Source organism: Nanorana parkeri, unplaced genomic scaffold, assembly GCF_000935625.1.
Source record: "Nanorana parkeri isolate BGI_ZX_2015 unplaced genomic scaffold, ASM93562v1 scaffold122, whole genome shotgun sequence".
Classification (NCBI taxonomy): domain Eukaryota; kingdom Metazoa; phylum Chordata; class Amphibia; order Anura; family Dicroglossidae; genus Nanorana; species Nanorana parkeri.
Genome location: NW_017306390.1, coordinates 2,075,018 through 2,098,121, shown reverse-complemented (window position 1 = coordinate 2,098,121; position 23,104 = coordinate 2,075,018). Strand labels below are relative to the sequence as shown.

At 41.9% G+C, this 23,104-nt stretch overlaps 1 protein-coding gene across 1 annotated transcript in view; it reads right to left on the bottom strand.

The window, feature by feature from the left end:
* Window positions 1-21,716: 21,716 nt before the first annotated feature.
* LOC108784649 (G-protein coupled receptor 1-like) overlaps window positions 21,717-23,104 on the bottom strand; it is a 401,418-nt gene continuing 400,030 nt past the window's right edge. Inside the window, exon 13 of the mRNA XM_018553518.1 lies at window positions 21,717-22,368. Within this exon, the coding sequence (XP_018409020.1) occupies window positions 22,204-22,368 (165 nt within the window). The 3' untranslated portion in view covers window positions 21,717-22,203. The remainder of the gene's footprint in view (window positions 22,369-23,104) is intronic.

Sequence of the window (23,104 nt, the reverse complement as noted above, 5' to 3'; positions counted from 1 at the left end):
ACCAAATATTCATGTTAGATATAGTGTCAGACAACCATACGTTGCAGTTAAAAGTGTTGCACATGTGATTTTAACATGGAGTCACACATTTGTTTGGCCTAAGAGTAGTCATTCTAGGTTGGCCAACTAAGACGAATCAGGTGGGCTTTTTGGACAATGTCCTTTTCTCTGATATACCATGGTTAAAGGTAGTTCCAATGGGGAGCTTGCCCAAACTGTACTACACAGTTGCTGTTCATGTTGTGTGGAAATGTGATGTTCCAAGGGTTTGACCTTTTCTAATAAAATCACCAGATGCTCTTGTAGGAAAGAGAATGCAGACAGTCTCTGAAATGTGCTTTTTATGCCATTATGAGACATAAATAGGTTACTAGCCTATAAAAAGATTGTGTAAAACTAGGCACAATTGAAAAACAAATACAATATAAGAAATGTATAATGTCACTGTGAATGCAGCTCCAATATATGTTGAGACCTATGTTACTTTAGCTTGTGACCCTTTAAATGTCTGTTTTGTAACTCAGAAATATCACAATGACCTTTTTCTCCATCAAAGTAAATAAAAATGACAATTTTATAGTGTGACAAACAACTGCAGTCAAATGTTACAGCTCAACTCCCAAGTCTAATAGTAACTTGTCTCATTCCATTTCCAACTCCATTTCCAACTTATGTACATATCTACTTACAACCAACTGCGCTTTTTCCATTGCTGTGTAGGGCACATATCTGAGGGAGGTTCTTATGAAGTGTGACACGCTACATAATATTTTTATATAAACCTATATGAATACTAAATTGGACCTGGATTCAAAGAGTGAAGATGTGCTATGTGCTGTGATATATTAAAAAAATGTAAAACTGTTAAGTGTGCTTAAGTAGTTCCCTGAACAATTTACCTCACTGTTTCTTGCTGGAGGCTCTGACACAAGGAAGAAAAGTCCTACCTTTACCAAGATGGGTGCTTCCTCATATTGACACATTGTAGAATAGGACATACTAAGTCAGTAATGGGGGAAAGATCAGCTCAAAAGACAAGAAATACTGGTGACTAGTCCTTTTTCCGCTGTCTGCTTTTTGTGGGCACAGCTTCCAGCGTTCAGTTCCTCTGACTTTAATACATTGTAACACTGAATGGATTAAAAAAACTCTTAGATTTTACACTGACTGTATTCCATTTTTGCTTTGTCAGTGTATTGGACATCATTTGAAATTGTCCATCCAAGGATTGTAATGTAATCGTAATTTGTCTGAAGCGAATTCACATAATGATACATAGCAGTTCACCGTAACAATGCCGAAAGGTGGCTTAATGATTCATGTAACTTCATCATTACGAAGTGGGCAGAAGAGGCTTAATGATGCAACTCATGTCTGATGAGCCAAACTGCATTGTGTTTTTCTAGTTCCTGCTAATTACAAAGGCATATGATTACTACTACCTACCTTCTAAATATATAAGCATCAAAATTGTATTTTGCCAGAATGGGCTGCTCTGAGCAAGAGATTCCCTTAGGGCCTGTTCACACTATATGCGATAACTCTCGTTTTTCAGTAACTGAACAATGCCGATCATTGCTAGGGCACATAGAAAACAATTGTTTTCTATGTGTCCTAATCACATCATTACACAGGTGTGACATGTGGTGTGGTGCACTGTAAAAAAATGCAGACATGCAGGTCACCAATTCACACGCTACTGTTCAGGGACCTGAATGGCGTCTACACTTTAAATAAAGTTTAAAAAAAAGACAAAAGTATACATTGTGATGTGCTGAGATTTACATAGTTCTGCCACACAACACAGTCCTGATCACAGGAAAGGTGACCTAGTCTTTCTCTGCTGCAGTTTCACTTTCACTTACAGGTATGCTCCCCAAACCCACCTGTGACTGGACAGGAGAAGATGAGCTGATTAGCTCACCAGATTGGCTTCATGTTCTGCTTCCAGGGCGGGCGCTACCTTTAGGCTGTACAGGCAGCCACTTGAGGGCGCTGAGGGGTGGGGGCGACAAAAATACTTGCACCGGTTTGTCCCTACACTGTACGGAGACCTGGTAACATAGCAAATGGGCTACAAGTGGGAAGTTATGTGCAGTGAGAGGGAAGGGCAAGGCGTGGCTTATGTCATTTGCACAGTAGGGACAGAGTTTGGTTTTGAACTTGCAGTGGGAAAGGGTATGAAGAAGGTGAGGCAGAGGCAGGATGGGACAGGGTCTCTCGTTCTGTATTCCTTACCTGTGCAGTCGGATTCTCTCAGTGAACCCACATTGGAGGCTCCCCTGTTTAGGGTTGATAGCCTTATTTCTTGCAGTGGTGTGAGTGCAATCAAATGGAGAGATAAGCACCTATGGAACTTCAGATTCATCAAAGATCCGGATCATATGGAGTAAAACTGCTACACAAGGATACATTCCTTCCGAAACAACTACATGCATGTATCGTTGTGGGATCCAATTAGGATTATCTTTTTACCGGTTACACATAATGTGAGTACAACTCCGTTTTCTCTACTGTGGATATGTTTGTATCTCACTCACATCAGAGACTTCCTGCCCCGTAGGAGATTCATATGTTCAGTACCCGCATCATTATACACAGGTGATTCCAGGGAAGCGTTGTTTTAACTGTTTTTAAGTGTCGTGTTATAGGTGTCTTTATAAGTATAGTTTTGAAATACAATAAATTTTGTTATATTACATTACTTATTTGTGATCTATTCATCAGATCATTTCCATTTTTTAGGGATTTCTATTTATGGGGGACTGCATCTTTTTTGAACCAATGTATTGAAACCCTAGAATTTGGTCATTACCATATATTGTTACTCAGTGTTAAGCTCCTGTTTGTGCCCCCCGTTTCTTTGAAATATTTTTTGCAACAGTTGGTCAAAGTGCATTCATCTACAACTGGAAAAGAAACTGTACCATTTTAACTTGGCTGGGAGGTGTGCCAGGAAAAAGCCTTTGCTGTCCAAAACAGAACATCAGAGCAAGATTACAGTTTGCCATTGTTCCATGGTCTTTGGTCTACATGTTCAAAGCGATATTGACTGGTGAATTTCAATTGAAAGGAAAAATTGCCGCTCCAAATTCCATGCAGCCATCTATCAGCTCTACCACAATCCAGGTGCTATGCAAAAAGGCTCACTGTTGTCTTGAACATCCATACATCAAAAGTCAGCCGCACTCTGTAGATCTCCACCAAAGTCAAAAGTGTTTATTCATGAAAACACGATACATTGTAGTACAAAGATCCTATGTATAGTAAGCCTCTTACGCGTTTCACCATTAAGGCTTATTCATAGATGTAAAACTGTTCTTTCAAACACCACTTAAATACTCTCCAACACCTCCCATGTCCAGGTGAAAATTAGATTGCTAGTATCCAAGACTCCCAATTAGCTCTGCGGGGTATTAGTGTAATCTAACATAAGAGTTCAAACCAACCACTCATATGGGGTCCACGAGATTTTAAAGCATTGGAAAAATGGATAAAGCAAATATCCATTTGTGAATTGAGAAATAAAACATATTTATATCTAAACACCATGTACAATATAAAAAATAAAAAATGTATTATATATTCAACCATAAAACATAAAATGTCGATATCCGTATAATCGACACGGCTTTCAAACTAACATTCCGGTCTGCCAGAATAACTAAAAGTGGTGGTGGATTAGTAAATAGATGCTTTTGCTGAATAAATGATCGAAAGGGCATTTTTTTTTATCTGCAGGTATTATTTGAATGATTGCCTAATGTTTGCTTTTTTGATGATCTAATGTGTGCCTTTTACATATGTTCAAAAAGTCAACAATTACCATGGGTACTTCCTTTTTAACATGCCTGTGTGTATTTGCCCATTACGGTCAGGATTTCCCATCTGGTACAGTTCCCTACTCAAGTCAATGTCTTGGAGGTGGCAATGTTTTTTTTAATAACTATATGATATGCAAACAACACGTTTTGAGGAGGTGTCACCACATCTGCACTGTAGACACACTACTAAACAAAATTTAGAGCTCTGGAACACATTATGGCACTTTTAATTCCCAGTGTGCATTCCAGACGAACCTCCAGTTTTGCATTCTACTTTATACTTATTGCTCTCTTCTCTGTTGCTGGCACTCATTGTAATTTAAAGCATATGTAATCCATACCACCAGTGAAAACTGCACTGCAACACACACCACTCAGTCATCAGTATCTATACCACAAATGTGATTTGGACTCCAACACACAGCACAATCCCCATTATTAATGCCACATGTGATATCTGCACTCCAGCACACACAGACAACTCCCTAGTATCTATAAAACCAATGAGATCTGCCCTTTATCACACACAACTCACTCCCCAGCAGCTGTACTACCAATAAAATTTGAACTCCTGCATCCACAACTCAGTCCCCAGTGCCTATACAACCAGTGAGATCATCACTCATAAGTATTTAGTTTACCCCGAACATCTATGACCAATAAAGTCTGCACCCTGCAGACACAGCTCTGTCCCCAGTATCAATGCTACCAATGAGCTCTGTGCACCAGCACACATGGATTGCCCCCAGTATCCGCGCTGTCAACAAAATCAGAAATGCCTCTTGCCTCCCAAATCACATTGCTTTATTGCAATGTTCAGGTTATGTGTATTATATGCAATACCTAATGCCTCTGTGGTACACACAGTGCTTCATACCTGTGTAGTACATAGAATATTTCATACCTTTCTATTACACACTGTCTCTCATACCACTCACTCATACCACTCATACACAGTGTCTTAGATCTCTGTATTAAATGCCTCATATCTATTATACACTGTCCCTCAGACCTAGGGTTGCCAACTGTCTGGGATTCACCCGCACAGTCCGGGTTTTGAATGTTGTGTTCGGGTTTCATGAAAGCTGAAACTTGGACAGAAAATGTCAGCCAGAAAGGGGCAACCAAAATTAAGATAAGGGCTACGGGTCACCCACTGAAAATAGTCTCGACTGTGATATTTACATATGCATGGGTGGCACTATTTACATATAAATAAGCCACAACTCATTCTCCCAAAAAAATGTCCGTGCGCCGCTAGAGTTACATAGTTACATAGTATTTGAGGTTGAATAAATACATAGGTCCATCAAGTTCAACCTTTGTGCGTCTGTATGTGATTGTGCATGTGTGTGTGCACACGAGTGTTCGGGTTTCGATGGAAGAAAAGGTGGCAACCCTACTCAGACCCCTGATGTTGTGTAAATTAGCTCTATGTTGTGTTGCTTGCGTTGATGAATGCAGGAATGTAAATGCATGAGCTAACCATTTTTGTCTAAACTGTGAAGCAGCATTATATATGCATCATGTGCATGATTTTTCCATATATGGCATTAGTGGAAATATGCTTTTAGAGACTTTTTGGTTGATAAATACGTTTTGCTGTGTGAAAATCACACGCAACCGTGTGTTTAGGTTAGTAAATCACCCCCATAGTGTCTCATACCTCTTTATTACAGGCAGTGTCTCATACCTCTTTATTACAGGCAGTGCCTCATACCCCTCTATTACACAATTCTCACTGCACAAAATTTGATTGCACGTTACAGTCTGATTTCACAATCTCCTAAGGGCGGGTTAATTGACATTATAATAAAAATAAATGAGGTGATTCTAAGGTGAGTTCAGCATTAATCTGGACACATAGTAAACTCTAACTCTGCAATCCTCCTTCAGATTGTAGTATGAAGGTCTACCCCAATAACCCATGACAATTTATATCAAAAAGTCAATGCGTTATATTTGGTAAATCTAAAGAAGATTGAACACATTGAATTGTGTGTAGCCAACTTTACAGTTTGCCTATGTTCCAACCCAAGCAATCAATGTTTAACACAAACATATCCAAATTTTATGAATGACACATAATTGGCACATGACACTACAATGGAAAGGCATAGATGCATACACAAGCCCAAACCATTCTTGTTCCTCAGCATTTCATACAATTTAATAAACTTTAACATTAAATAACCTTTCACTCTAGCCCAGTCCATATATGGGAAAAGGACTTTTGAAATATTTGCCTTTATTAGAAGAAAAAGCTTCATTAGGATTCCAGAGTAGACTTGCCAATGACTTACCAAGTCATTATAATGAAGATCTTTATGGCTGGAAACACTCTATTCTCTCCTCATGCGTTTTCCATTGAAATCAATGGAAACACACTAAAACGAATGTCAATGTACATTGCTGTGCACGTTACAATGCACTTTGCATTGCGTGTGTTGATGTGTTCTAATGCATGTTCATTGATTTCAATGGAAAACACAAATGTGTGTTCCCAACCTAAGAGTAAGTAAAGTACAGCCATCCCATGTCATCTTAAAATATAATACAGTCCTTTAGCTCCATATCACTGATATTGTTTGTTCCTGCCAGAAGCATGCCACAAAGACAAATTATCGGTTTATGACGCAGCTTGGACAAACTACAATTTGTAATCCTACATACAATGCTGTATACAGTGATGTGTGGTAGCAGTTACGATTATTGCCATGCTTGCAGGCTCTGGTATATAGCTGCAGCTCTTTTGAAGCAGTTATGAAAGGGCAGGATTCAAGCTACCCTTTAAAGTAGCACTATTGAGAGGCATTGGGCATTGAAATATTGGCATATACTAAGCATGCAGTAAATAGGCATTAAAACAAACCCTCACTGACCTCTGTAGCTGCAGACACTGTGGAGCAATTAATCCTCATGCTTCACAAGTGAAGGAGCAAAATACTTTAGGTTGGATCTCAGCACTAATTTCTCTCTCTTTTTCCTGTGCACCTGCTCTGTGTTCACATTAGATATTTGAAGGCAGACAGACTGCCGACTCACTGTTGGGAGATGGGGAGGGGGACTATGGAAAGAAAGTGAGAATTAAAAGTCAGACCACTGCATAAAGTCTTCCCCAGCACATCCCAAAGATTCTCTTTGGGGTTAAGGTTATCCAATGGAAGGCTCTGACCTATGTGCTTAGCTAAATCCAGGTGGTTACTTGTTTTTTATATATATATATTTATGTTACAATGTTCATAGCCTAGTGACAAGTCTACTTTAGGAGCCTGTTCACACCCAATGTGCTTCAGCTCTGCCGGGGATTTTTCCCAGCGTAGCCCCAATGCAAGACAAGGCAATTTGACTTGTCATGGATGTGCTCGGTTCACATCACCGTGTTGCAGTGGTGTGAACCAAAAAAAAAGAAACAGTACTGATGCGCTCAATAGAGACTCATCGCACTGTGTCGGGCACATACACACCAGTAGCCGTACGGTGTAACATGGCTGGTATGAACAAGCCCTAAGAAATACTATAGGAAACATCTGCATTGTTTACAGATTCTTCTGGAAAGCTCTGGCCAAGAAACAAATGCAAACTCTAATAGTAGCAGTGTACAAAAATGTATATGAATTTTCCATTCCTGCACTTTTAGTAAGCACAATAACAATCAGGTATACAGACAGTCCCCGGGTTACCAACAAGATAGGGACTGTAGGATTGTTCTTAAGTTAAATTTGTATGTAAGTTGATACAGGTACATTTTTAAGTGTACTCCAGCCCCAATTTTTTTTTTTTTACGTTTTGGATAGCATCGGGAATGGTTAACCCCCTGTAATGTTTGTTTTGTTGTGTATGCCCCTGTTCAGAAGATTTGATCTAGCTTCTTGTCCCTGTGACAATTGGATTTTGAAAATTGGAAACAAGGATTGATGATAAAGCTTCAGTGGAGACACCTTTTTCACCATGATAACTCTTACAGGAGTGAATTTCCCTTCCTAGGCATAGATTTCCTCTCACTTCCTGTTGTCTCAAGGACATGTAGTGAGATTAAATCTTCCTAATGAGGATTCAGACAGCAGTAAAAACCCTCAGTGACCCCGAAGAAGAGGCGGGCACCCGTTGTCTGCACGTCCAACAAGAGCCAACTTCCAGTAATGTACATAAAGTACTACGAACCAGAACCAAAAAGGCAGGCACTCCTCGTCGGCACGAGCATGGTAGCATTACAATGACTGAAATGCTGCGCGGTAAACTTTGGCTGCTGTAGAGTAATAGCCTCCGTTTGTAAGTAGTAGGGGTTGTATGTAAGTCGGATGTTTGTAACTCAGGGACTGCCTCTATTGGGTTATACAATGCCAGTAACAAACTAATGCAATGTTACATAAAGCTTTCAAAAGTGAACAAGTTACACCACCCAAGGGACATATTTGTTTCAATGAATTTGGCAGCGCTACTTTAAAGTAAGTGTGATTTACAATGACAAAGAGAGACAAGTAGCATTAGTACCACGGCAATTATGAAATCTCTCATTTCCATAAACACGTACGCCTAGTTCCCTTGTGGTCAAACAAAAAAAAAAAAAGGCACAGGTTCCGTCTTTTTTTCCTGTGAAAATACATCTAAATTAATGATCATGCTTAATAGACACGTGTCCTATGTTGTGCACATTAGCATTCAACTACCCCAAATGCACTGCCCATAGTTTAGAACTAAGTAATGGAGAACTCAGCATTTCAATGATTAGATATTTCTGATCACGTCTAATGTAAACATGTGGCAAGAAATTACACTTCTAATGAATATTAAGGAGTAATGGCTTTATCAGCCAGTAACAGCTAAAACGGTTAAATATTGTTTGGATGGTCAAGTAGACTTGTAACTCTAATATGATATCTAATGTTGCTTTGCATACATGTCACGTATGCGGATTTCTCATTTTATTCTATGTGCTACACAAATGGATTTATATCTGCATAGGAAGACTTATACCTTATCCAGGGCCATCCCTTTAATGAGGCAGCATGAGGCTGTTTCCTCAGGTGAAATCACTTTGGGTTATGTGGGGGCAGTAGGCAGAGTGGCATTGCTGCTCTGCGGCCCCCTTTCCAGCCAGAGTGTCCCAGGTTGCTAAGGGCCAGGAAAGATAAGATCCGTACACAGCTCCTCGCTCAGCTCTTAGCAACCTGGGATGCTGAGTGATGTCACTGGTTGCCAGGAGCTGGGCAGGACGCCGAGCTGAGTCTGGTGGGGAGGGTAGCATCACTCAACCACCACCACAGCCCCCCGCCTCAGGCGGCAAAAATGCTAGGGACGAAACACTGACCTCACCTACAGTGTTACTGGAACCCACTTTGTTGGAGACTCCACAGCAGCCTATGCAAATACTGACTTTCAGAAACATAGAGGATTTGTCACACCCCACTCCCCATGTGACACTGTATGGTCCTGTATATATAGTTGCAAACTGTCTACTATTCTCCTGTACAGTAATTCAATAGTAAAAACTAGCAATTCTCATTTTGGTTTCAATATTGAGTTGGCCCACTCTTTGCAGCTATAACAGCTTCAACTCTTCCGGGAAGGCTGACCACAAGGTTTAGGAGTGTGTCTATGGGAATGTTTGACCATTCTTCCAGAAGCGCATTTGTGAGGTCAGATACTGATGTTGGATGAGAAGGTCTGGCTCGCAGTCTCCGCTCTAACTCATCACAAAGGTGTTCTGTCGGGTTGAGGTCAGGACTCTGAGTTCCCTTCACTGGAACTAAGGGGCCAAGCCCAACTCCTGAAAACAACCCCACACCATAATCCCCCCTCCTCCAAACTTTACACTTGGCACAATGCAGTCAGGAAAGTACCGTTCTTCTGGCAGCTGCCAAGCCCAGACAAGTCTATCGGGTTGCCAGCCGGAGAAGCGTGATTCGTCACTGTGGAGAAAGGAGCACCGAGACAAGCCAGGACATGTCTGCTGCTTCTCTCCATTGTAGCCTCTCCAGAACAAAGGACACATGAGGGGAGGGGGTTAGTTGCTCAGCAACAGTCTGTGTACTCCCCCTTCCCTCCCCTCTCATGCCGGCTCCTCCCCTTCCCTCCCCTCTCAGGCCGGCCCCTCCCGGGACCTTTGTAAGTGTTGGTGGGAAGGCTGCATGCTCTCTTCCTCGCTGAATGGTTGACTGGAGGCTGCGCTGAGGCCGGTCTCTGTCTGTGGATTCAAAAGGATACGGACTTAACCCTGTCTGTTCTGCTCCACTGCTGCTGTGAGGCCTGCTGGGATCTGTTGTTCTACCCTTACTGGATGTACTCACACGGTGCCTTGTTACCTGTTGGATTACCTCTTGCTGCATCTCTGACCCCTGGACTACTAGCCTTGTGACTCTGGATCTACTCCTTACTTGGCCCGTTGCCTACCTTCTGGATGGACCCTCCCCGTGGCCTGCAACCCCCCAGGACCTAACCCCGGCCTTTGTACCTTGCTTTGTACACCTGAATTCCCCAATAAACACCCCGCACGCCGGGTTCCGTGTGATTTGCCTCTGTGTATTCTCTCTGCGCTCCTAGTTCGTCACAGTCACTTTAGAGAACACGTCTCCACCTCTCAAGAGTCCAGTGGCAGCGTGCTTTACACCACTGCATCCGACGCTTTGCATTGCACTTGGTGATGTAAGGCTTGGATGCAGCTGCTGGGCCATGAAAACCCATTGCATGAAGCTCTCTACGTACTGTTGTTGTTCTAGCAATCTGAAGGCCACACGAAGTTTGGAGGTCTGTAGCTATTGACTCTGCAGACAGTTGTCAACTTCTGTGTACTGTGCGCTTCAGAATGCACTGACCCTGCTCTGTCATTTTACATGGTCTACCACTTCATGGCTGAGTTGCTGTTGTTCCCAGTTGCTTACAGTTTGTTATAATACCACTAACAGTTGACCGTGGAATATTTAGTAGCAAGGACATTTCACGGATGGACTTATTGCACAGGTGACAACCTATCACGGTACCACGCTTGAATTCACTGAGCTCCTGAGAGCGACCCATTCTTTCACAAACGTTTGTAGAAGCGTCTGCATGCCTAGGTGCTTGATTTTATACACCTGTGGCCATGGAGGTGATTGGAACACCTGACTCCAATGATTTGGAGGGATGTTCCAATACTTTTGGCAATATAGTGTATATACAGTATATGGCCACTGACTATAACTACTATTTTAGTGCTTTTTAGATTTTTTTATTGGGTGATTCTTTGACAAATTAATAAGAAAACAATATCCACTATTGCAAAACTATACTTGGAATAATAAACAGCAAGGATCACAGAATTCCCCACCCCATTACACTGTGTATTGTAAAATGTGTCAAGCATGTAATAGTAGAGAGACATACAGTGGAGCCAGACATGGGTAGATGTATAAAAACATTTTCAGTGCAGATATTTGTAAATTCCTCTGAAAAGGCCATTATTTAAGGTACAGTAAAACATGACTTACAAGTTATAAGTGAATAATAATTGGTGGTGACAGATGCACTTTACATACTCTGTGCCCTTAAGAAATTGTTGAACTTTGACTACTATAAAGATAGCTCTGAGCGTAGCAATATGTAATATAAACCCCATCACCGAAGCCTTTCATTACATTATAATACAGGGTCAAACTCAGCTTGACGGGACACTTGAACTTCTGTTTATGGCAAAGCAATTTACATTTTATGAAGATTCATTAACCCTTTACTGTACTGAAGCATTTTGTGTCTTTGTGATTATGGAATTCTACAATTTTTTTTAATTTGATGGCAGCTACTATTTTGTCCATACATAGACCTGTACCCAGATTTTCCTTGTTGCTGTTTGCTCTGTGAGTAGATAACCAAGAAATTCTAACCCTGTTGATTAAAGGCAAATTCCACCCATACTTAATCTTTTAAGTATGGGTGGGGGGAAGTTGGAAAGCTGAATTACATGCTGCCCTTTCACATCACCAGAGACTTCAGTAGCAGTTGCTTAATTATCCCAAATGCACCCAACTGTTAATGCCAAATTATGGTGTCACACTCTTCCAATGCATTCTTCACAACAAACAAACAAACAAACAAAGGGAATTCTGCCACCGGAGCCTTTGAGCAATAGAATAAGATGGCAGGTGATTCAATCTACTGATCTACTGATCTACGGATTCAATCTACTGATGCAAACCTCAAAAGGCCAAGAGAGTCATTCACTAAGCTGCCGAAGGCAGCCAAGTGAATAACCGAGCCGAAGTGAACAGAGCCGAACGACGTTCTGCCATTCACTCCGGCTCAGTGCGGCTAATTTCAACCATACATCGGCTGCCTTCGGTCAGCCGAACATGCTCTGCATGTTCGGCTGAACTGAAGTGCAGAAGGAGTTCAACTCAGCCTATCCAACATCTGGATCGGCTGAGCCGAAGCTCCGGCAGTTTACTCGCTGCCATTCGCTCCTATTCTCATAGGGGCCGAATCGTAGTGAGTGAATGGCCGAATGCCGCCGAGCGACATTCGGCTCGGCTATACTGCTCGCTACCTCGGATGTAGTGAGCAGAATAGAAAAAATGTAAATAAATGAAAGACAAAAAAAAAGGTTAAAAATTATTTAAATACATGTTAAAAAAAGAAATATAAAAAAAGTTAAGAAAATAACAAATTATTTTAAGAAAAAAAAAAAAAGAGTGCAGTTCCCCCTCCCAAACAATTCCAGACCCTTTACGTCTGGTAGGAATGTTAGGAGGGACCCAATTTATATATAAAAAAAAGTGTGGGGTTCCCCCCAAAAGTTATACCAGACCCTTAAGGTCTAGTAGGAATTTTAGAAGGGACCCTATTTAAAGAAAATAAATCGTGGGCTCCCCCTCAAAGTCATACCAGGCCCTTAAGGAACCCAACCCCCTTGTGAATGAGTAAGGGGTACTTATATCCCTACCCATTCACTAAAGGGTTAAAGCAAAATGGTAAAAAAGATGCCACACTTTCGAAAAAATCCTTTAATTGAAAAAAAAAACCAAGACATTTTTTTGACAAGTCTTGTGTTTAAACAAACCAAAAACAAAAATGGATCCACTGACGTAATCCTAAGGTCAATCACAACATCCAGCATTGTCCACAATGACGACTTGATGAAATAATAATACAAAACATGAAAAAATAAATAGAAATAATAATTTTAAAAAAACCCTGACATCCGCCGACCCGTCCACTCGTGACGAATGCCCACTGCAGAATGGCATTCTGACAGATTCCAGAAAATATAAACAATTGGGCAGAGCTAGCGGTGACATCACGTCTGGCTCCGCCCAACTTCTTTCATGTAATGACAGCCCAGTGTCCTCGAGGATGCTGGGCTGTTATTGAAAGACAACAACAGGATGGAGCCAGCTGTGACATTACTGCCCAGCTGTTGTCTTTCGCGGGGAGTAAGGCCAACCTTCCTCCCGCTTCAGGTGTTACTATGGCTCAGCTGAGCCAAAGCATATGACGCTCGGCTGCCTTTGGCTGCTGTACGGGCTATTGTAAATAGCCTGTACAGCAGCCCTTCAGTTCGACTGAACTCAGGCGGCCAAAGTGAGCAGCCGAAGCTACGGCTGGATCCTTTGGCTCTTTTGTGAATAACTCTCCAAGTGTTTAATGCAGGCTGCACATTTGACAATATCTGCTCTTTATTATATATATAAAATTTAGACTAGTTATGTATGACACAAAATAGTTAAAAGTGTACATTTCTGCATTACAACATGCACTTTAAACAAATATGTAAAGCACAGATGTTTCCTGGTTTTTCTTCCTGTACATAAGAAATATCAGCAAAGCAGCTTGGTTACCTCCCTGGCCCAGACTGTGATTGGATAGTGAAGAAACAGCAACAGACTGATGAAGTCATTTCTCTTCATCTATCAGGATATTATTTGTCAGCACAAGTGAATACAGGACACCTGAATGGTCCTCTGTGCTGTCTCTCCTTCTCCCAGGCTTAATGTTACTGTACTGGGGTTTAACTAGAGGCTGAGATCAAATCAAATCAAAATCGAATAGTTTGTGGAAGTTCCTCCCCCAGCCCCCCACCCTCACAGGGAGCTTGTGGAAGATGCCCCCCAACCCCCCAGGGAGTTTGTGGATGCTCCAAAGGTGTACCTCTGGGATGCAACACTCTGCAGAGGAAAAGCACAAGCAACCTATAACTGCCTCAAAGTGGTGAGTGAAGTATATTTAACTGTAAATAAAAGAATGAAAGAGGAGAAAAATATTTTCTTTACGGAAATAAATATTGTTAAGCGGAGAATTGTATTGATTTTGTCTTTATATAATGTTCCCAGAGCTCAGTGTTGTGTACAAGTATAGTAATAGAACAGTACTGTGTTCTTTAGTACCATGCTCTGCGTTCTTTAATACCTTGCTCTGCGTTCTTTAGTACCATGCTCCGCATTCTTTAGTACCGTGCTCTGCGTTCTTTAATACCTTGCTCTGCGTTCTTTAATACCGTGCTCTGCGTTCTTTAATACCGTGTGGAGAATTGTATTGATTTTGTCTTTATATAATGTTCCCAGAGCTCAGTGTTGTGTACAAGTATAGTAATAGAACAGTACTGTGTTCTTTAGTACCATGCTCTGCGTTCTTTAATACCTTGCTCTGCGTTCTTTAGTACCATGCTCCGCATTCTTTAGTACCGTGCTCTGCGTTCTTTAATACCTTGCTCTGCGTTCTTTAATACCGTGCTCTGCGTTCTTTAATACCGTGCTCTGCGTTCTTTAATACCGTGCTCTGTGTTCTTTACTACCTTGCTCTGCGTTCTTTAGTACCGTGCTCTGCATTCTTTGATACCATGCTCTGCGTTCTTTAATACCGTGCTCTGCGTTTTTTAGTACCATGCTCTGTGTTCTTTAGTACCATGTTCTGCGATCTTTAATACTGTGCACTGTGTTCTTTACTACCTTGCTCTGCGTTCTTTAGTACCATGCTCTGCGTTCTTTAACCCCTTCGTGACGGGAGACGTACATCCCGGCACTTTCTGCCTATATGACTGGCCACGTACACTGTACATGACCAGTTATATCAGGCTTTGTAATGCTGCTAACAGCTGATTCTCAGCAGTTACCAGTCATTAAAGAATGTCTCACAATTGAGGCATTCATTAATGAAATAATGAAGCTTTTTGTAAAAGCTTCTTCCTTTCAGTAATGAAAGAATGAAGCCGTTACATGCAAATACAGGACTGCAATTTGCGATCCCGTATTTGACAGCTGAAAATAGCAGAGAGGTAGCAGTGACTCACCTCACCTCTCTGCTATTTGTTTTGACAGCTCGAGAGCCCGATGTTTAGATACATTTCACTAAAAAGGATACAATGTATATCTTTTGAGTGAAATGTATCAGTTCTGATCGTCTAGGCACGATCAAAGAGCTTTTAGTGAGATCTGAATCTGACTAAAGTCAGGATCAGTCTCTAAGGTTATTGTTATTATTAGCTGTCTGATAGCCAAAAAATGTTTAAAAAAAAGTTAATTTATCACGCAGTCATAGTGATTGCTTGCTATAAACTGACAAGGAAAAAAAACATTTTTTTTTTTACAAAGTGTAAAAAAAAGTTATGAACAGAAACTGAAAACTAGCTCAGTCATGAAGGGGTTAACACCTTGCTCTGCGTTCTTTAGTACCATGCTCTGCGTTTTTTAGTACCGTGCTCTGCGTTCTTTAATACCTTGCTCTGCGTTTTTTAATACCGTGCTCTGCGTTCTTTACTACAATGCTCTGCGTTCTTTAATACCATGCTCTGCGTTCTTTAGTACTGTGCTCTGCATTCTTTAATATCGTGCTCTGCGTTCTTTAATACTGTGCTCTGCGTTCTTTAGTACCGTGCTCTGTGTTCTTTAGTACCATGTTCCGCGTTCTTTACTACCGTGCTCTGTGTTCTTTACTACCATGCTCTGCGTTCTTTAATACCATGCTCTGTGTTCTTTATTACCATGCTCTGTGTTTTTTAGTACCATGTTCTGCGTTCTTAACTACCGTGCTCTGTGTTCTTCGGTCCCGGGTCACCCCCTCACACATTGGAGGTGGAAAGCAGGAGGTCAATGGATGAGCGGAGGGGACGGTTAGGGTGATACTTTGAGACAAGGTCTGAGATATATCCGGGGGCGGAGTTGTGGATCGCTTTATAAGTGACTGTTAATATTTTGAATTTTATCCTCTGGGTGAGTGGAAGCCAGTGTAGGGATTGGCAGAGGGGGGATGCAGACACTGAGCGGTTGTTAAGGTGAATTAGTCTGGCAGCTGCATTCATGATAGACTGAAGGGGGAATAGCCTGTGTAGTTTAAGGCCACTGAGGAGGGAGTTACAATAGTCAAGACGGACGAGATATAACAAGCGAGTGGATGAGTAGTTTTGCAGTTTCTTTGGTCAGGAAGGGACGTATTTTGGAGATGTTGCGAAGGTGAAGGCGGCAGGATTTGGATAGCGATTGGATGTGGGGAAGAAAGGTGAGGTCTGAGTCAAGGATGACACCTAAGACCTTGGCATGAGGGGAGGTTGGGATAGTTGTGTTATCAAGCTCAACTGAAATGTTGGGGGAAGGTGCACGGGGTGGAGGAAATATCATGAGCTCAGTTTTTGGAAGGTTGAGTTTTAAGAAGTGTTGCGACATCCAGACGGATATGTCAGATAGTAGATAAGAGACATGCAAGGACACTGATGGGGTGAGTTGTGGAGTGGAAAGATACATTTGAGTGTCATCAGCATAGAGATGGTATTGGAAGCCACGCAAGGTTATTAGTTGACCAAGGGAGGAGGTGTAAATAGAGAAGAGAAGGGGGTCCAAGGACAGAGCCTTGGGGGACCCCTACAGAAAGAGGAAGAGGAGGGGAGGAGTTAGAATTGTAGGTGACACTAAAGGAGCGCATAGCTAGATAGGAGGAGAACCACGAGAGAGCAGTAGGCCAAGCGAGTGGAGTTTTTTCAGGAGCAGCGGGTGGTCAACAGTGTCAAAAGCAGCAGAGAGGTCTAATAGCAAGAGTAAGGAGTAGTGGCCATTGTTTTTAGCTGTTATTAGGTCATTGGTGAGTTTTAGGAAGGCGGTTTCAGTGGAGTGTAGGGGGCGAAAGCCAGACTGAAAGAGGTCCAAAAGGTTGTTATTAGCGAGGTGGCAACTCAGGCGGTTGTAGATAAGGCGTTCTAGTAGTTTAGAGGTGAATGGGAGTAAGTTATTGAGGTTGGTAGGGTCCAGTGAAGTTTTTTTGGGTATTGGGGTGACTAGTGCATGTTTGAGAGGGGTAGGAAAGATTCCAGTAGAGAGTGAAAGATCGAAAATGTGAGTAAGAGAGTGTAGGATAGAGCAAGAGGGTGCCCGAAGTAGTTTTGAGGGAACAGGGTCTAGGGGGCAAGTGGTGAGGTGGGTGTCAGAGAGAAGCTTAGTAACCTCCTCTGTGGTGACAGGGTCAAAAGAGGAAAGTAACAAGTGTGATGGAGGATCTGGTATTATAATAAAAGGGGCAGTTGATTGGACAGTGGCGATCTGATCCCGAATTGTATCTATTTTGTTTTTGAAATGAATGGCAATGTCCTGGGCACTGCTAGTTAGGGGGTTAGTGGGTGGTGGTGGTGGAGGACATAGTAGAGACTCGAAGGTAGAAAAGAGTTGACGAGGTCTGGATGAGAGTTTGCCACGGTTGTAGTGGACTAGTGGACTGGTTGTAAGTAGGCTAGTATTCCTATAGAAAGACGGTTAAAACCATGCCTCCTGCTATGCTGCTACCAGCCAATCTGTCTTTTGGCATACAGTATGGGATCCTCCTTTTAAAATAACAGCCCAATGCAGACGGCCATTGGGCTCTTCTATACGTCACAATCTAAATGTCACATGAGTGTATAAACCTATTCTGAAAGGCCCCAGAGTCTGCAAGCCCACTGAGCAAGGTGCACCACCAAGCAAGTGGCACCATGAAGACAACAGAGCTCTCTAAGCTCAGAGACAAAGTTGTGAAGTACTGATCAGGGTTGGGTTACTAAAAAATCCAAACCTTTGAACATCCCACAGAGCACCATTAAATCTATTATTAAAAAAATAAAAAGAATATGGCACCTTAACAAACCTGTCAAGAGAGGGCTGCCCACCAAAACTCGCAGACCAGGCATGGAGGGAATTAATCAGAAAGGCAACAAAGGGACCAAAGTTAACCATGAGGACGCTGCAAAGCTCCACACAAAGACTGAGGGTATCTATCCATAGGACCACTTTAAGCCATACACTCCACACACCTGGCCTTCATGGAAGAGTGTCCAAAAAAAAAGCAATTGCTTGCAGAAAAAAATAAGCAAACACATTTGTGGTTTGCCAAAAGGCATGTGGGAGACTCCCCAAACATATGGAAGAATGTACTCTGTTCAGATGAGACTAAAATTGAGCTTTTTGTACTTCAAGGAAAACGCTATGTCTGACACAAACCCAAGACCTCTCATCACCCTGAGAACACCATCTCACAGTGAAGCATGGTGGCGGCAGCATCATGCTGTGGGGATGTTTTTCATCGGTAGGGACTGGTACACTGGGTCAGAATTGAAGGAATGATGGATGGTGCTAAATACAGGGACATTCTTGAAGGAAACCTGTTTCAGTCTGCCAGAGATTTGAGACTGGGATAGAGGTTCACCTTCCAGCAGGACAATCACCCTAAGCATACTGCTAAAGCAACACTCGAGTGGTTTAAGGAAAAACATTTAAATGTCTTGAAATAGCCTAGTCAAAGCCCAGACCTCAATCCATTTGAGAATCTGTGGCATGACTTAAAGATTGCTGTACACCAACGAAAGCCATTCAACTTGAAGGAGCTGTAGCAGTTTTGCCTTGAAGAATGGGCAAAAATCCCAGGGGCTAGATGTGCCAAGCTTATAGAGACATACCCTAAGAGACTTCCAGCTGTAATTGCTGCAAAAGGAGGCTCTACAAAGTACTGACTCTGTGGAGGGTGAATATGTAATATTTTGCATCTTCAAAGTGGTAGGCATGTTGTGTAAATCAAATGATACAAACCCCCAAACAATCCATTTTAATTCCAGGTGGTAATGCAACAAAATAGGAAAAATGCTGAGGGGGTGAATACTTTCGCAAGGCACTGTACATTATTGTACAAGTCATACCTAAAGGGATCAGGAGGTGAAGGGCTTAATGAACAGGTCACATACCGTGGCATTATGGAGATGGAGTTATTTGCAGGATAAGGGTGGTAAAGGGTTAATATACTGAATATACTGGTCACATAGAGAGACAGGCTGGACATCAGATGTGTATGAGAGGAGGAGGAGGGTGAAAAGGTCTCACATTGAGTGGATATTAATGAATGGATCAGCAGCTGCTGACCGAAATATTCATTTTCCATTTATAGATTACTAGGATTCCTCTATTTGCTGTAAGAGGAAGGGGATGGACCAATCCATGTAAACACTAGCATTTGATCTCTGTGATTGGTCATCACAGCGATCACATAGTACGAAGCCACCTGGATCAGTACACTATCTCTGTGTACGGAGTCATCTACTGATGAATCAGTACAGAGTGCTTAGTGGGTGGAGGGGCCACCCGCAGGTCTTCTCTCCAGTGACGTTTTTAGATGGCGGCGAGGAAATAATCCCAATCTTCCAAATAGACACATACGCTGGTATTAAAGAGGTTAAACACTTCAAAAATAAAATATGTGCATGCAGTAAATGTAACGACATGTGGTAAATTCATATGAGCCTTGAAAGATTCTTTACTGAACTGAAAAATCAATTTTCAAATGTGAAATAAGTAAATAATGCATGGCAATGAAAATCCGGCATGCTTTATGATTTTGTGAATTGTGCCTATTGCAGTTTGTTTCACTGTTTCCTACTAATACTTTTCACCATACGTGTTTTTTTTTCTTTAATTAAGATGCAGCTCTGGACAGGGATAGGAAAGATAACAAGCCCTTTTGTCTTTGTTTTCCACTTGGTAAAAAAAAATTGGACAATATTAGTAGTGGGTTGTTTTATTTAGAATAATAAAAAACAGGAGGACACATATATCTTAACATATACAATTCTTCTGAATGTGTGATAGAGAATGGGTTGTTCACTTTTTTACTGGAAATGAAGAATGATTCCTAATCACTCAAACGGATTTGCAGGGGTGCAGGTATATCTCTTAGACTAGTGGTTCTCAACCTGTGGGTCGCGACCCAAAAGTGGACCGCAACACACAGTTGAGGGGGTCCCCACGTGCCTTGTGCTGCTCTAGGTAAGAGGCTCCTCAGCCTCCTCCTAGCGCATAAGTCAGTTCTCCTAGATGGCGCTGCAGCGGCTGGAGAGGACACAGATACTAGTATTGGTGCATTCCTACATTTTACGGTTGGGGGTCACCAAAACTTGGCAAATGTAACCAAGGGGTCCCGGCCCTAGAAAGGTTGAGAACCACTGTCTTAGACCTACACAGTAGTATATATAAAAAAGATACCACCATTTTGAATACTGTGAGGTGTATGTTACAGCGGAACTACAATCTCCCATCCCTTACAACCAAGAAAGGTGCCATCTTAGCCTCTACTTGAATTTCAGTGGCCCTGGTGCTGCACATGTGATTAGCTATGACACCAGCTATTTGAGGGATTGAAGGTTTGGTAAAGTTTGTAAGTTTGGTTAGCAAAAGTTGTTTTTATTTTTGGCTGGAGTTCTGCTTTAAATGTAAGAAAGCTTTATTGTGAAATAATTTGACCACCACCTCAAATGGCTAACTTTTCTCTTGGACACTTCATTGAAGCTTAGTCCGCAGCTAGCCATAGCCAAGAGGGATAACCTGTGCACTTGACTTTTACAGTTAAAGTGAATGTACATCTTGACACCGAACTTTTTTTTTGCTCCCTTTTGGTTTGTTAATTGTACAATTGGGAGAATGTTGTTATATTTGTTTGATACGTGCAAAAAAAAAACCTGGTGATCAGAAATTCAGATCGGTCTTGTGTCCTCTTCACACTTCCAGTGTTCTCGTAAAGAGCCCTCCAAGTTCTTATCTTGAACTACAGAACATATATATCAACATATACAATTCTTCTGAATGCGTGGATACAGGATGGATTGTTCATTTTTTAGTATGTGTATTAAGATTGTAGTCCACCATGGGAGCGAGCTTGGAGCGGTGGCTACTTTACAAACGTAGTGGGGAACAAAAGTAGTCACCCTCCAGAAGGAAGGAGAGTGTCAGTATGAATTCAGAGATGATTTGAGGATGTACAGCTGAGTGAGGCACAAACAAAGATACATTTGTGTTAATAGTTAAAGTACTTAAGACTGAACTTCTGAGTTTAGTGTCACTTTAAGTCTGAGATAGTGAAAAGCACAAGATGATGCTGATAGATGCTTTATATGGCTAATAATAATGGATATGTAAAAAGCTCCCTGAATTGAAAGCTTGGAAAGAAACCCATTTTTACCTTTCACATGTCTTCCTACCATTCTTCTTGCCCACTAGAGAGTACACAGGTCTAAGAACCCCCTCTACTCCCATGTGACATTGCCGGGTCCTGGCAGTTGGCTGCTCAGGCACTGAGTGCTTTGGGAGGCAGAGGAGACAGTTCTCATACCTGAAGGTACTGGTTCTTTTTCAGGGCTCCTGCAGGTGAACCGGTCAACATAAAAGTGGGGGGAAGGAAAAGTAAAGACTTACCAAGACTGCTTTACAGAAAACCTATTACAAGTGTACGTTTGCTTTTAGCTCACTACTCCTTTATACATAATATTAAAACCAAGAAAACTGCAATAGTTAACAACTGTTAACTAATTTATTATAGTTATTTCTGTCCAAATATACTCAATAATCAAGGCCTGACCACTTTTAATGAGTCAGTTTTATTATCAGTTGCTTTGTACTGGATAGCATAGAAAAAATTATGTAACTTAACACCAAGGACACAAAAATAAATACTTTCAGATATAGGGAAGCTCGAAGAAGAAGTCGGCCTTGTTTATGCAGTCCGAGTAAATCCCACAGGAGAATATTTATAAGATTTGTGTGTGTGTTTTTGTGTAACGTGCAGGATTCTTTTTGTTCATTAACCTCGAGAGACATGCATATCCTTAGGATTGTTAGAAGACAAAATGCTGGGCATGCACCTCTCAGCATTTCCAGGTAGGTAAGGCCACCAAATGTTTTGTCCTGAGATTTGCAGTTGGTATGACCCCAGTGAGTCCTGTGGCTGTGTTGCAGTCAGGAGCTCCGGTTCTACAGCATTAAATATTTACAAGCTAGTATTAATAATGGAGGATGACAGCTCCTTAATCAGGCATTCCAAGGTTGTCTTTTGCCTTCCGTCTTTTCTTTCAAGCAGTGCATATTCAGTGGGGACGGGTGCATTCTTTTAGCCTTTGGTTTCATTCAAACAGAAATGGTCAGGGTCCTTTGTCCCTTAATGTCATGGATGGCATGGAGAATAATACTGTGGTATCGTCGCCGGAATCTGAATCTACTTCATCTATGCGATTCATATAGCGCACATTGACGGGATGATATTCCTTGATCTTTGTGCTGTCACAGAGTCTAGACTGGAGAGCCACCTGCAAAACCAGAAAAAGAAATATAGGTTTCAGTCTGTTCAGAACTGCTGCTGTATTTATTCGTGCCGATGTGCCTTTATCATAATTTGTGGCACTGCTTTTGCAAACAGGACAATTATATCTGTAAAACACCATTATTTCAAAAGCATGTTAATATTAAAAATACATATGAACCTGTTTGTGTATATACACCCTAATAGGCAGGGTCTTTCCCTACCAGTATATTGAGTATCCCCAGTGTCATCTGCTTAAGGGCAGTACAGGGAGAACTGTCAAAAGCGATCTCCCTTTATGCTGTGAAACCTTTAGAATTAAAGCTGAACTCCAGGTAAACAGGTAAATACACAGCTGAATGTATGTGAAATGTTTACTTGCAAAATTATTTTTAACACTGTTCAGCCAGCTGATAACCAGGTATTCCCTAACAAAAAGCACAGGCAGGTCTGTGATCACCTTAAAGACCACACTGCAACTAATCAATACAGCCTGGTCAAGAATGCCCAGCCCTTGATTGGACAATGAAGGAGCAGCAGTACCCTGATTAATCATCTCTGTGCTCTTCCCTACCAATATCATGGTCACTGTGCTAGCAACAGAGGGCTCATTTGCTGAGCCTCCTTTGAAGAGGATATCAGGCAGGGGCGGACTGGGCCGGGGGGCAGGGTGGCAATTGCCCCCCAGGCCTCTCTGATGCCATCGCGAACGGCCGCTGCCACCTGCACCCGGCCAGCCGCCC